The sequence below is a fragment of the Lutjanus erythropterus genome, chromosome 5 (genome assembly GCF_056507025.1).
Source record: "Lutjanus erythropterus isolate fLutEry1 chromosome 5, fLutEry1.hap2, whole genome shotgun sequence".
In the NCBI taxonomy this organism is placed as follows: Eukaryota; Metazoa; Chordata; class Actinopteri; order Lutjaniformes; family Lutjanidae; genus Lutjanus; species Lutjanus erythropterus.
Window position 1 is genome coordinate 24,294,040 of NC_139321.1, and position 11,862 is coordinate 24,305,901.

At 38.3% G+C, this 11,862-nt stretch overlaps 1 protein-coding gene across 1 annotated transcript; it reads left to right on the forward strand.

The window, feature by feature from the left end:
* The first annotated feature begins 6,470 nt into the window (after positions 1 to 6,470).
* On the forward strand, positions 6,471 to 7,486 carry LOC146326949 (uncharacterized). The gene has a single exon (XM_084718415.1). It carries the CDS (start codon positions 6,608 to 6,610, stop codon positions 7,271 to 7,273), a length of 666 nt encoding a protein of 221 aa, XP_084574541.1. The 5' UTR covers positions 6,471 to 6,607; the 3' UTR covers positions 7,274 to 7,486.
* The last annotated feature ends 4,376 nt before the right edge of the window (positions 7,487 to 11,862 follow it).

Here is an 11,862-nt window from a genome sequence, read left to right on the forward strand (position 1 = left end):
GTTCACCTTTCTTTGTGTCAGGTTTAGAAATGGGTTTAGTGGGTACAGTCAGACCAGAATTGGCTTTATGAAATTTACTCCCATGCAATGCTGTAAAACAGGTACTGGACTTGAAGTGATGTGTGTACAATGGCAAGTATAAGAAGATGAAACTAAACTGTGTTTACTGAAGTTCAACAGGGGAAGAGATATGTTTTTATTAAAACTTTATTGTTATTAGCTGCTTCTTCTCTCAATGCAATGTACTCACTGGTAACCATGGAGCATCCAACCTACTGGGCTGCTTGTACTATTTCAGCACTCATAAAACACTTAATCTTTTTGTTGCAATACCAAGTTTCAAGTTTAAAGTGTGGTGAATCAATCAATCAAGACAAAAAGAGTGCAGAGAATCACTTTATGTGACGCTGCAGTAACACTTCATAAAACAGTGTTATTATCAGGTAAAACATTTATTTTCAAACCATACTGGTATTTCAAGAAAATGTCTGACAGACTCGTTCACTTAAGGTCAGAGACATGATTGAAAAGTAAAGTGAACTTTATTCGTCAAATTTAAGAAAAGGAATGGGGAATGGCTGCCGACAGGAAAAGTTTTTTTCAGAATTAATACATCATTAAAATGTTTTACATTTACATTGGAAAGATACCAATGGTAAGTAATGGTAAGTCTGCCCCTGACTATCAAGGAAAGTGTCACTGTGGCTATATTATTTTCCATTTTTACAGTAAATCTTTCATCTTTCTTTCTTCCAGTTTGAGAAATGCTTTCGATTCTGTTGTTCAAATTTTTTGTTTTGTTTTCAACAGGTGTGGTGTAAGTGTGGGTGCAGTCAAACCAGAATTGGCTTGAAGAAATTTACTCCGACACAATGCTGTAAAACAGGTACTGGAAGTGATGTGTGCGTAACGGCAATTACAAGAAGCTGAAACTACACTGTGTTTACTGAAGTTCAACAGGTGAAGAGATCTATTTTTATTAAAACTTTATTGTTATTAGCTGTTTCTTCTGTCAGTGTACTCACTGGTAGCCATGCAGCATCCAACCTACTGTGCTGCTTGTACTGTTTCAGCACTCATGAATCAGTTAATCTGTTGTTGCCAAGTAGCTGCATACAGTAAATCTTTCATCTTTCTTTGTTCCAGTTTAAGAAATACTTTCGATTCTGTCGTTCAAATTTTTTGCTTTGTTTTCAACAGGTGTGGTGAAAGCGTGGGTGCGGTCAGACCACATTTGGCTTGAAGAAATTTATTTGCACGCAATGGTGGAAAGCAGATACTGAACTTGAATTCATGTGCAAAGAAAACAACCAGTTTAAGCAGCTAAAACTACCTACAGACTGAAGCAGATACAGATAAAATTAACTACTGACAGTTCACTTTCTATTAAAATGTTTACTGTCATAACAAAAAGTTTGTGATTAAGAGTAATTCATTTTTGGACAAAAGTAATCCATTAAGCTAATTTCGCTAAAGGGCTGGAGCTTTCCTTGATGACATCATTGTCCAACATATTTTGCAGAAGCCTCCTCAGCTCGGAGTAGAGGCTTAGTGGGATCGGCCTGTGTTCCCTACTGGGTACCACAGACCCTGTGGGGATCGAGTGGAGGCCAACACTAGTCTGTATGAAATTTTCATCTCCTGTTGCAAAGATTTCCCTCCAACGTTGCAATAGGGAGTCCATCTTCTGTTGTTGTTCTGCTGTCAGTCCCTCACCTTTCAGCAGGCTTTCTGGATGCTGGTTGTCCACAGTGACCCTACTGGCCTGGACATCCACCTCTACCACTCCAGAGTCTGAGGTCTTCAGCACCAGGTCCTTTTCCCCCTGAATTTTTCTTGGGTCAGTCTGGAACACATTAGCAAGAGGGTGCTGTTGAGGAATTAAGACAGAGTAGGGATTCAGATTACGTACCCTTATGGGGAGACTTCATTTCACCACCTTGGCGACAGTCTGGGCCACCCGCCACTCTCTGGCTCCTCTAACATGGCACAAAAATCTGATATGTTCTTCGCCCCATGCAGGTGTGTCCACAGCACCAGCTCACTGTTTGGGGGCACGTAGACTAGATCTTGGCGTGTCAGCCTGGCAACTCCAGTCTGTTCATCTGATGATGATTTGGCAGTGCGAAATGTAGTTAGCAGCATGTGTCTCGGTGCCGCATACTCAATATTATATAATACATCTCTAATCAATATATACATCTCTAATAGGACCATCCAGTCTTTTGTTGGTTCCCTCCATGATCAGCTGGATAAAACATCTGAAGTTTTCCTGCTGCTGAAGTAACATCTCTTTGTAGATTTCTCTCTGCTGTTCCAGGAACTGCCAGAGTGAACCCATTTTAACCACTGAATCAACCTCACAACGAGATGCTTTAGCATGTTTAGGAGGCCTGATCTGTTTAGGCAGCAAATAATACAAAAGAAGAGCACAGATAACTGATGCAGATCCTTGCATGTGTAGGTTGATTATTTGTCAGTCTGTTGTTAATGCCTAGGTGCTCCTGTAGGGGGATACTGTATATTTTGTTTGCATTGTCATGTGACAGATGAGTGAAGGCAAGAGCTGCATGTGGTGGTCTTCCTTCATCCTTCTCCCTTATTATTCCCCTTTATTTAAGGACACCACATCATTACCCTCTTCTTCTGTTATTGTTGTCACTGTTAGTATCCAGCCTACTGTGCTGCTTGTAGTATCTGTTGTTGTCACGCCAAGTTTCATTATATATTCAAAGGCTGGAACGCTGGTCTTCAAGTTTGTTTTCATGTTTAAAGGGTGGAGCACAAAGTCACGCTATGTGACATTGCAATAACAATTGACTGTCAAAAGTCAGGGTTTCACAGGATCATATTCTTTAACAGAAAAAACTGATAGAAAAATGAATGTTAGTGATATAAATATCAAGTGCTCATCAAGTACTGGGGGCAGTGATTAGAGAAACATAAACAATGACTGTCAGTGGCAGTCTGAAGAAATCCAAGGCTCTCTGTGAAAACCTAAACCTTTATTAACTCATCAAGTTTCTGTTTTGATTCACAGTCTTTCTTCAAGGAATCAAAAGGTCATGACCTCTCGGAACAGAAATAAATATGCAATAATAGCTTCAAAAAGCAAATGCAAGACATAACAATAAGTATAAAGGTGTCAATGTATACTATAACAACTACACACACAGCAGAAAATGAAGGGAAATATTCAGTCACAAATAATTAGACTGTAAGATGAGGACAAACTGGTGCTGATGCAACAGTTCACAGTAGTATGAACAGGGCCCTACAATATGAAAGTGCTCATGAGTCACCCTTAAGAGGACTGTCAAAAAAAAAACAAAACAAAACAATGATTAGGGGTCATAATTATAACAAAATAATGTGGAATATTAAGAGGATAATATGATAATACACAGACACAATAAAGTGCCACTGCCACCACTGCCCACCTCCACTGATACCACTTGTGAACACAGCTTGTGTATATTTGTGAAAATATGATCAATGCAGGCTGAAGTATTAATACCATCCATGCATACAGAGATTCTTGTAGGTTGAGTAACAACATGGGTTAGACTGCAAACATGAAATCAACTTTTTAAATAATGGATAATTTTTAGAAAACCAGTCAATATTCTGGTCACCAAGAAGGAAGATGTTCTTATTTTTCACCATACTGTATCTAGAGTTTCACATATTTTATCCAAATAATTCACATTAAAACAGGGTGGCCTGTAACAACAACCAGCTAAAGTAGATTTACAGTGTGGAGGGTGAATCTGTAGCCAAATGAATTAAATGTCAGTACTCATAATATCTTTCCTTAGCACAGCTGAAATGTGGCTCTCTGGCATATTTTGTTTGCATTGTCATAAGTGAAGGCAAGAGCTGCATGTGGTGGTCTTCCTTCATCCTTCTCCCTTATTATTCCCCTTTATTTAAAGGCACATCATTACCCTCTTCTTCTGTTATTGTTCTCACTGCTAGCATCCAGCCTACTGTGCTGCTTGTAGCACCTGTTATTGCCAAGTTTCATTATGCATACAAAGGCTGGAATGTTGTTTTTCAAGTTTGAAGGGTAGAGCACAAAGTCATGCTATAAAAATAAGTGCATGCTGTCCTGGATAAAAAAAAAATGTTAGTAATATAAATATCAAGTGCTCTTCAAGTATTGGGGCCAGTGATTAGAGAAACATAAAACAAATGTAACAGAAACTAAGCTGTCAACCTTAATGAAATGTTTATGGGCTCCAACTTCAGGCCATGGGCTGTCAGCTTTTCAAAAACCTGCTCCAGGTGTTCCATGTGGGTGTCGAAATCGATGATGATGATGATGACATCATTATCCAACATGTTTTGCAGAAGCCTCCTCAGCTCGGAGTAGAGGCTTAGTGGGATCAGCCTGTAGTGTTCCCTACTGGGTACCACAGACCCTGTGGGGATCAAGTGGAGGCCAACACTAGTCTGTCCGAAATGTTCATCTCCTGTTGCAAAGATTTCCCTCCAACGTTGCAATAGGGAGTCCATCTTCTGTTGTTGTTCTGCTGTCAGTCCCTCACCTTTCAGCAGGCTTTCTGGATGCTGGTTGTCCACAGTGACCCTGCTGGCCTGGACATCCACCTCTACCACTCCAGAGTCTGAGGTCTTCAACACCATGCTGCTCTTTGGTTGGTCTGGATTCTTTGCAGCAGACAGGGATACTCAGGGAGAAAGTCCATGTGTTGACTCTTCAGAACTGATAAAGCTGGTTTGAAGTTTGATAAACTGGCTGGTGATCATTGTTAAAGCTTTTATTGAGCTTTTGTTTCATTCAACATGCATGCCCCCATCAGACACCATATTTCTCAAGTCTTGGCTGTGGAAAGCTTCTAACTCACAGTTTTATTTAAAAATGAAAAGAAATCATTTGTGCAAAAGAATTACCAGAGTGAATCATAATTATATTTAACCTGAAAAAATTCTTTGTACACTTATTTTTTATTTTGAATACATTGATGTATTTTTCAAAATTCAAGATCACAGCTTGAATATTCAGTTTCAAATTTTACTTTTTCAAGTTTACAAAACTTTTGGCCTCAATATAGCTCCATACACATTTTTAGAGAACTGATCTCTACACTTTGTTTAAACTCCAGTATTTAAATGTTCCCTCCACTGAGTTACTGTGGTCAGAGGGATCAACAGACTTAACAAACCTCTCTGCTGCCACCTGTCGGATTATCGTAGTGTTCGTGGGAAATTAAGACGACCGTGTCTCTTTCTTAACTTTGTGTTTATTGCCAGCAACATAGCATGACTTCTAACATTGTGCAGCCTCTTGCCTGACACACCCTTGAACTTCCCCTGTACGCCCCCTAACCACACCATGTACGTATTACAACACATACACTTGAACCATTACACCACATCTCCCCTTTTACGCACACTGTACCATACAATGTGTACTACTGTGTTTTCAAACCTCATATAAAAAAACATAAACGATAACTCAAACATTGTTTGTTTTCTCTTTAGAACAATAAACCAACATTTCCATTAGAGCTGAGTACAGACCTCTGATCACATACACATCCTCTTGAATTACTTTTTCATTTTTGTGCAGCGTTACCTTTGTGAACCCCAGCACGTCTAGCGGGGTACGTCCTGGTCCCAGCAAGGGTTTCCTTGCTTTCTCGAGCATGGGCTTGTCGTGTTTGAACACCGTGTTGAACACACAGTCTGGGATAACAGTCACATCTGCACCAGTGTCAATCTTGAACGTGACCTTTCTGTCCTTTAACTTTAAATCCACCATCCATGGATCTCCGTCTGCTGCTATTGTGCCAAGAAATATGCTATTATCTTCTTCCTGCACCTCATGCACTGCTTTGGATGATGCACACACTCGTTTGTAATGTCCTTTTTTTTCCACATGAATGACACATTACATCATTAGCAGGACACTGTGCTTTGGGATGTGAAGGACTTTTCCCACATTTGAAACACTTAGACAGTCTGTTATTCTCTCTGTTGTTCTCCGTGCGCCCTTGGCTAAACTTATCTCTGTGGTTAAAGTTCTTTTTCTTTAACTGTTTGCCTTTACTCACCACTCTGTCCACTGAGCAGGTGTCTCTTTTGCTCATTGTATCTCCACGTAGGTTACTCTGCTGACGTTTTACTGCTTCACTCTGTCTGGCCATCCCGATCGCTTTCTCCAGCGTGAGATCTTTATCCAGCTGCATGCGCTCTGAGAGATGCAGGTCTGCGAGTCCTACTACCAGCCTGTCTCGGATTAGCTCATCATGCAGTGCTCCATAGTTGCAATGTTCGGCCAGCGTGTATAAAGCAGTCACAAACGTGTCCACAGTTTCGTTGTCTCCTTGTTTTCTCATATTAAAACGTGCTCTTTCATATATCACGTTTTCTTGACGATGAAGAAGCCATGAAAACCATCTCTGTTGATGTTGCTGTGCGTCGGACAGGTGTAATCCTCTCAGAATTTAAAAACAAGACGAAAAAATCTGGTGCTTCCTGCACCAAACCAGACCAAAGAGGATCGATCATTAAAGAAACAGCGATACACAGTGAAGAAACTTTAATTAAACAACTGGATGATTTTCTACATGATAATGGAGCGATGGTGCAACAAATTTTGATTTATACACTCAACAGCCCGTGTTTAAAAAGGGAGAACAAAACTGTCCCTTGTATGTTTCAGCTGTTATACAAAGCCCATGAATGGCATAAACGATATGAAGTTTTTACTGACGTGGTGTTCACAAAGCCTTGGGGACTAAGTGGTCCAAATTATTTTAAAAATCTCAACTATTCCATCATATCCTGTCCCAGCAGTGATTTTCACTCATATGTTGAAAAATGCAAGGATATTCCTTTCACATTGGATCAATACAATTTGAGAGACATTTTTAAGAATAGTGATGTCTTCAACACACTGTCACATGTTAAAGACAGCGACAAAAACACTCTCCTGAGGGGGATTAAAAATGCTCAGATAACTCTTGTGAGTCTGGCACAAAGTTCAGTTGGTTTGCAAAACGATCATTTGAACCGTGGGAAGAAGGAGATTGATTCTTTCATATTTCTGCCAGGAGTTCATGATACAGTTTGTGAAATGTTGCAGAAGGAGTGGAGAGAAATGGTCAACAGCAGCTCAATGACACCCATCAGAGAAGACATCACTGAAGAATTCAACAGTGCTGTAGTTCATGTTTTTAACCAACAATTAAAGTTGTTTTTGGGGAGCAGCAGCTCTCTGCGGCTGCACCGTATCCCTCACATATGATTGTGTGAAAATTAAAGATACATTAGCATTGTACAACTACATAGAACGATTGTATCCTTGAATCATATATTAAAATTCCAACTGTAAAGAGAATTTGTCTGCTTCATTATTTCAAAAACACTTGCACTAATGCTTATCATGAATTTACATGTATTTTCAGACAGATATTGATCTCTCATGAGACGTACAGACAGATGTTAACTGAGGTAAGAGCTGCTGTGCAACAGCTGGTTCTTACTGACTCCTTTTTGTTACAATTTACAGTAATCACTGATAAGTATGTTTAGTATAAAATATTAAATGGGTGTGAAAATGTGTTGAACTGATGAAAATGATTACTTTGACTTTCATTAAAAAAAAACTCAGACAGTCAACAGTCAGACAGTGTGAGAAAAGTTTCAGGAGGGTTTTTACCACCGACTGCTGTTAGAGGGAGACAAACATCCAACACAGACCTGTGGAGAAGCTGTTAAGAGCCAAGCAGCTGTCTGAGAATCAGTCAGCTACGATGTTCCCAAGTCCCAGCTGCCACTAGGTGTCGCCAAAGCTTCACAGAGGGTCGAGAGGCTGTTTCAGTCAAAGGATCTTTATAACAGGCCTGCATCTCAGCATTTCATTTATTTCTGTGAAAAAAAAAGAACTAAATCAAAAAGCTATTTTTAAAGTTCAGATTAGTATTTAATATATAAACTTATAAAAATCTCACAGAATAACAGCGAAGACCTGAACACAAACTACATTCACAGAGCTTTCATTAAACAGCCTCGTCCTATATTAGGAAACTATGCAGTTAAAACAACTAAACAGCCAGTAGAACAGCAGCAAACATCAGGGAGAAGACACTGAACACTGAATTTATCAAAAAAGAGAACTATTGATCTATTGAATCCTTTTTTTATCAGTTGCTTCCTCAATTACTGTTAATGATTGCTTATAATTTTATGATTGGGGTGGAAGGGCCTGAACTTTTTTTGTCTTCTGAATGGGGACCTGACAGAAACAGTTTGGTAACCACTAAGGGAGTTTACCATGTACATTTACTCTCACAGGGTTCTCGTTTTAAAATGTGTCAGATGGATACATTAAAAAGTCAGCTGGAGCCGGACTTCTCAGCCGACTCAAAGAGTTTAAGAATTAGCATTAGCTCATCTTAGCTACTTACATCTGCTAGCATGAGTCATCAAATTAGCCTACAAAATCCATGGCTGTCAGCTAGAAATGAGAGGCTGCTTTTGTTTACTTCTCTGTAGAATCAAAGACCTCGTGTTTCAACAATAGCCCACAATTTCGATGTCAGATCTGCCACAATTATCACCGTGAACTGCATATGTGTGGTGCAAGAATGGAGAACCTGACAGGTGTAGCGACAGTAACTAAGGAGTGCGGTGCTTAGCAACCCTGCAATGAATTTAATATCCAGATGTCTAAAATCAAGACGTAAGTCTGAACCTTCTTTGTTTTCTGTGTGAGTCCTCCTTTGCTGCATATATCTCTTTAATATATAGACACTGACCCCAATACCTTTTTTTGTAAAAAACAAACAAAAATCAAACAAACAAACAAACAAACAAACAAACAAACAAAAAGATTTATAATAATAAAAGAAATCAGCATTGGACATTATAAGTTGACAATGTAACAGTTAAAAAAATGGACTTCATTATTTCATGAGAAAATTATGCAAATAGCAGATGCCATGTTTGCACAACAGATGTAGCACAAACACTGAGCACTTGGTGGAGCTGTCTGCCCAACAAAGACGGACAGAAGAGGATGATGGGTTATAATCCGCATGTGACCCAAAGGTAGCTTTGAGCTGAAGGGGGCAGCCACACACCGTGGACTACAGCTGGCTTAATATGATACCTGTTATAATTTAAACTGTAGAAAAAAAATGATCATAGATTTGCAGGAAATTGACTTAGAACTTTCACTAAGTAACTTTTCATTAGAGACTGCAAATTTATAACCACATACAACCTGTTCCAGAGTGAGTTTTCTTAGCAGCATCTGTGACACACACTTTATTTTTTTACTCTCAGGTATCACAAGTTAAGGTGATGTCTTTTAACCCAAACGCGGCCCCATAAACTGGCCTGTCAGAGGCTGCTCGGCCACATCACCACTGAGGTGTAAGGAGGCTACTGCTCCTTCCTCACTCCGCCACTGAGAAATACAGTTTTCGACAGCTTATGTAACACGTCAGCTAAACAGGAGAGACACTTCTGTGTGTGTGTGTGTCCACACGTGTGTTTCAGGACATACAATATCAGTGTTTTAGAGGGTTGAAGGTGCTGGCAGGGGCAAGGAGTCGGGTCAGGGTGTCAGGACCTATCTATCTTGTCTGTTTGCGTTTGAGGTGGCGATACAAGTGCATGTGAATGTATGCATGTGTGTAACTGTGTGCACGGGTGTACTGTATGTGCAGGTGTGTGTGGTTATAGCAGGGTCAGTATGTCAGAGCCTACAAAAAGGGTTGCTGTTAGAAACACCCACACAGGCTACTGGTATGGAGCTCCACTTTAAGGCTGCAACAAATTTTTATTTACATTGTTGATTAATCTGTTGATTATGTTCTTGATTAATCCACAACTTGTTTGGTCTATAAAAGGTCAGAAAATGGGGAAAAATGTCAATCAGTGCTTCCCAAAGCCCAAGATAATCATAAACGAGTAAAGAAACCAATTTTGTTTTCTTTTCAAAAAATACTCAGACTGATTGATTATCGAAATAGTTGGTGATTAATTTAATAGTTGATTAATTAATTGATTAATTCTCAGAAAACGGTGAAAAATGTTTAGCGGTATTCCTGGAGGCCTCAAATGCCTTATATTGTCCACAATTCAAAGATATTCATGTTACTGTCATAGAGGAATAAAGAAATCCGACAATAATCTCATCTGAGGAGCTGAAATCAGAGAATTTGGACATTTGTTTCTTAAAAGAATTACTCAAAAAATCTATTAAAAAAACGGTTGGCCATTAATTTAATAGTTAACAATTAATCGATTGATCAACTAATTGTTGGAGTTCTAGTTGATACTTACAGGGCAAATAATAATAATTACAAGACTACAGACGTGGTGTTATTTGCACCCACCTTTTCCTTTAATTCCTCATATTGGGACAAATCCTGAGAATCACAGTATTTCAAGTAAATGTATTTAAAATATGCATTTAATTAACTTTGATTGTTTTGTATTTGTATTTTGCGGGGTAGAAATAATAAGATGTAATCTGTAATAAAACACTTTGAAAGCTTATATTGTATTCGTTAAATACTCAATTTAATATGAAATTATATTTGCACATAAGACACATTTTTATCCTCAGGTTTAAACTGTAGAAAATAAACTTAGCCTAATCACAGTCTTCAGTTAAATGTAAGTGAATCATGCGTCCTGTCAGGTCCAGCAACACACTGTGATCGACCATATTTCATTTGTGTTTCTTGTGACCAGCAGCTTGAGGAAAGAAGGTGCATTAATGTTTGGTGCAAATTTCCCTTCAGATTAAGGAATATAATCAAAACATGATTAGATATTACCGGTAAGCGAAATTTACTGAGTGACACTAAAATACAACAGCAGAAAACATCAGTGAGCAAAATCCATGTACAAGTTAGAAACCACCAACATGTGCTCATACCTCAGTGACTCCCACAGCGACGTACCATATGTCTGTTGGAGAGAACCAGTGACAGGTGCACCAGACCTTAAATGTGTGACGTAAGTCATGTAAAGTTCGTAACATTAGGTTTAGTCACCAAAACTATTTGGTTAGGTTTGGCTTACAATAAATATGATACGTTTTGTAGGTGATGTTACATACGAAACAACAACTTAACATAACTTAAAACTTTAAAAAACTCAGTGTTGAATTGTATTTTCACACAGAGTACAAATCCACGTCTCCTGGTTGAAAGTCCTGTGTTTGACCCATCAATCAGGCTTTCTCACTCTCACACTCTATATTGCTGCTGTCGCAATTCACCCAATTTTTTTGGTGAACATTTCATATGAAATATATGTAATTTATGAAGTGTATTGGTTTGCTTTAATTCTTTAAATTTCTACACATGCTCAGTGCAAGACAATACCCTTTTTCCAGACAAGAATTCACAATTTCAGATATTTAAAAAATATGTTAAAAGCCAAAATTCTAAAACTTACAGTATGTACTGATAACATCAGTATAAAATGTGCTTTTATTATTAATTATTTGTTTTAAAATTGATTTAAAAAATCACTCAGCACAGCTCCATCAGATTTTTTTTTTTTTTTTTTTTTTTTTACAAAAACAAAATTAGATTAGCACTGGTAGGCTTTTTTGACAGATTCATCAGATTCATAATATTGCTATCAAATGTGTCTCGACACGTCATGTCCGTAGGTCCTTTTAAATCAAAACTACATACACTGTGAGTAGCATTTAGAGGACTTTTAGCAACTAAAATAAATAAATAAATAATTTAATTAATAAGTAAAAACTCCATAAGATATAAACTCCATCAGACACTGTACATTTAGGAAGAAATTTAATCATGTGGAGGTTGGCCCAGTACAAATTTTAATAGTCACGAGTTTGAT

Coding starts and splice junctions, on each gene's coding strand:
- LOC146326949 (XM_084718415.1), top strand. CDS start 6,608: ATGGTGCAACAAATTTTGATTTATACACTCAACAGCCCGTGTTTAAAA.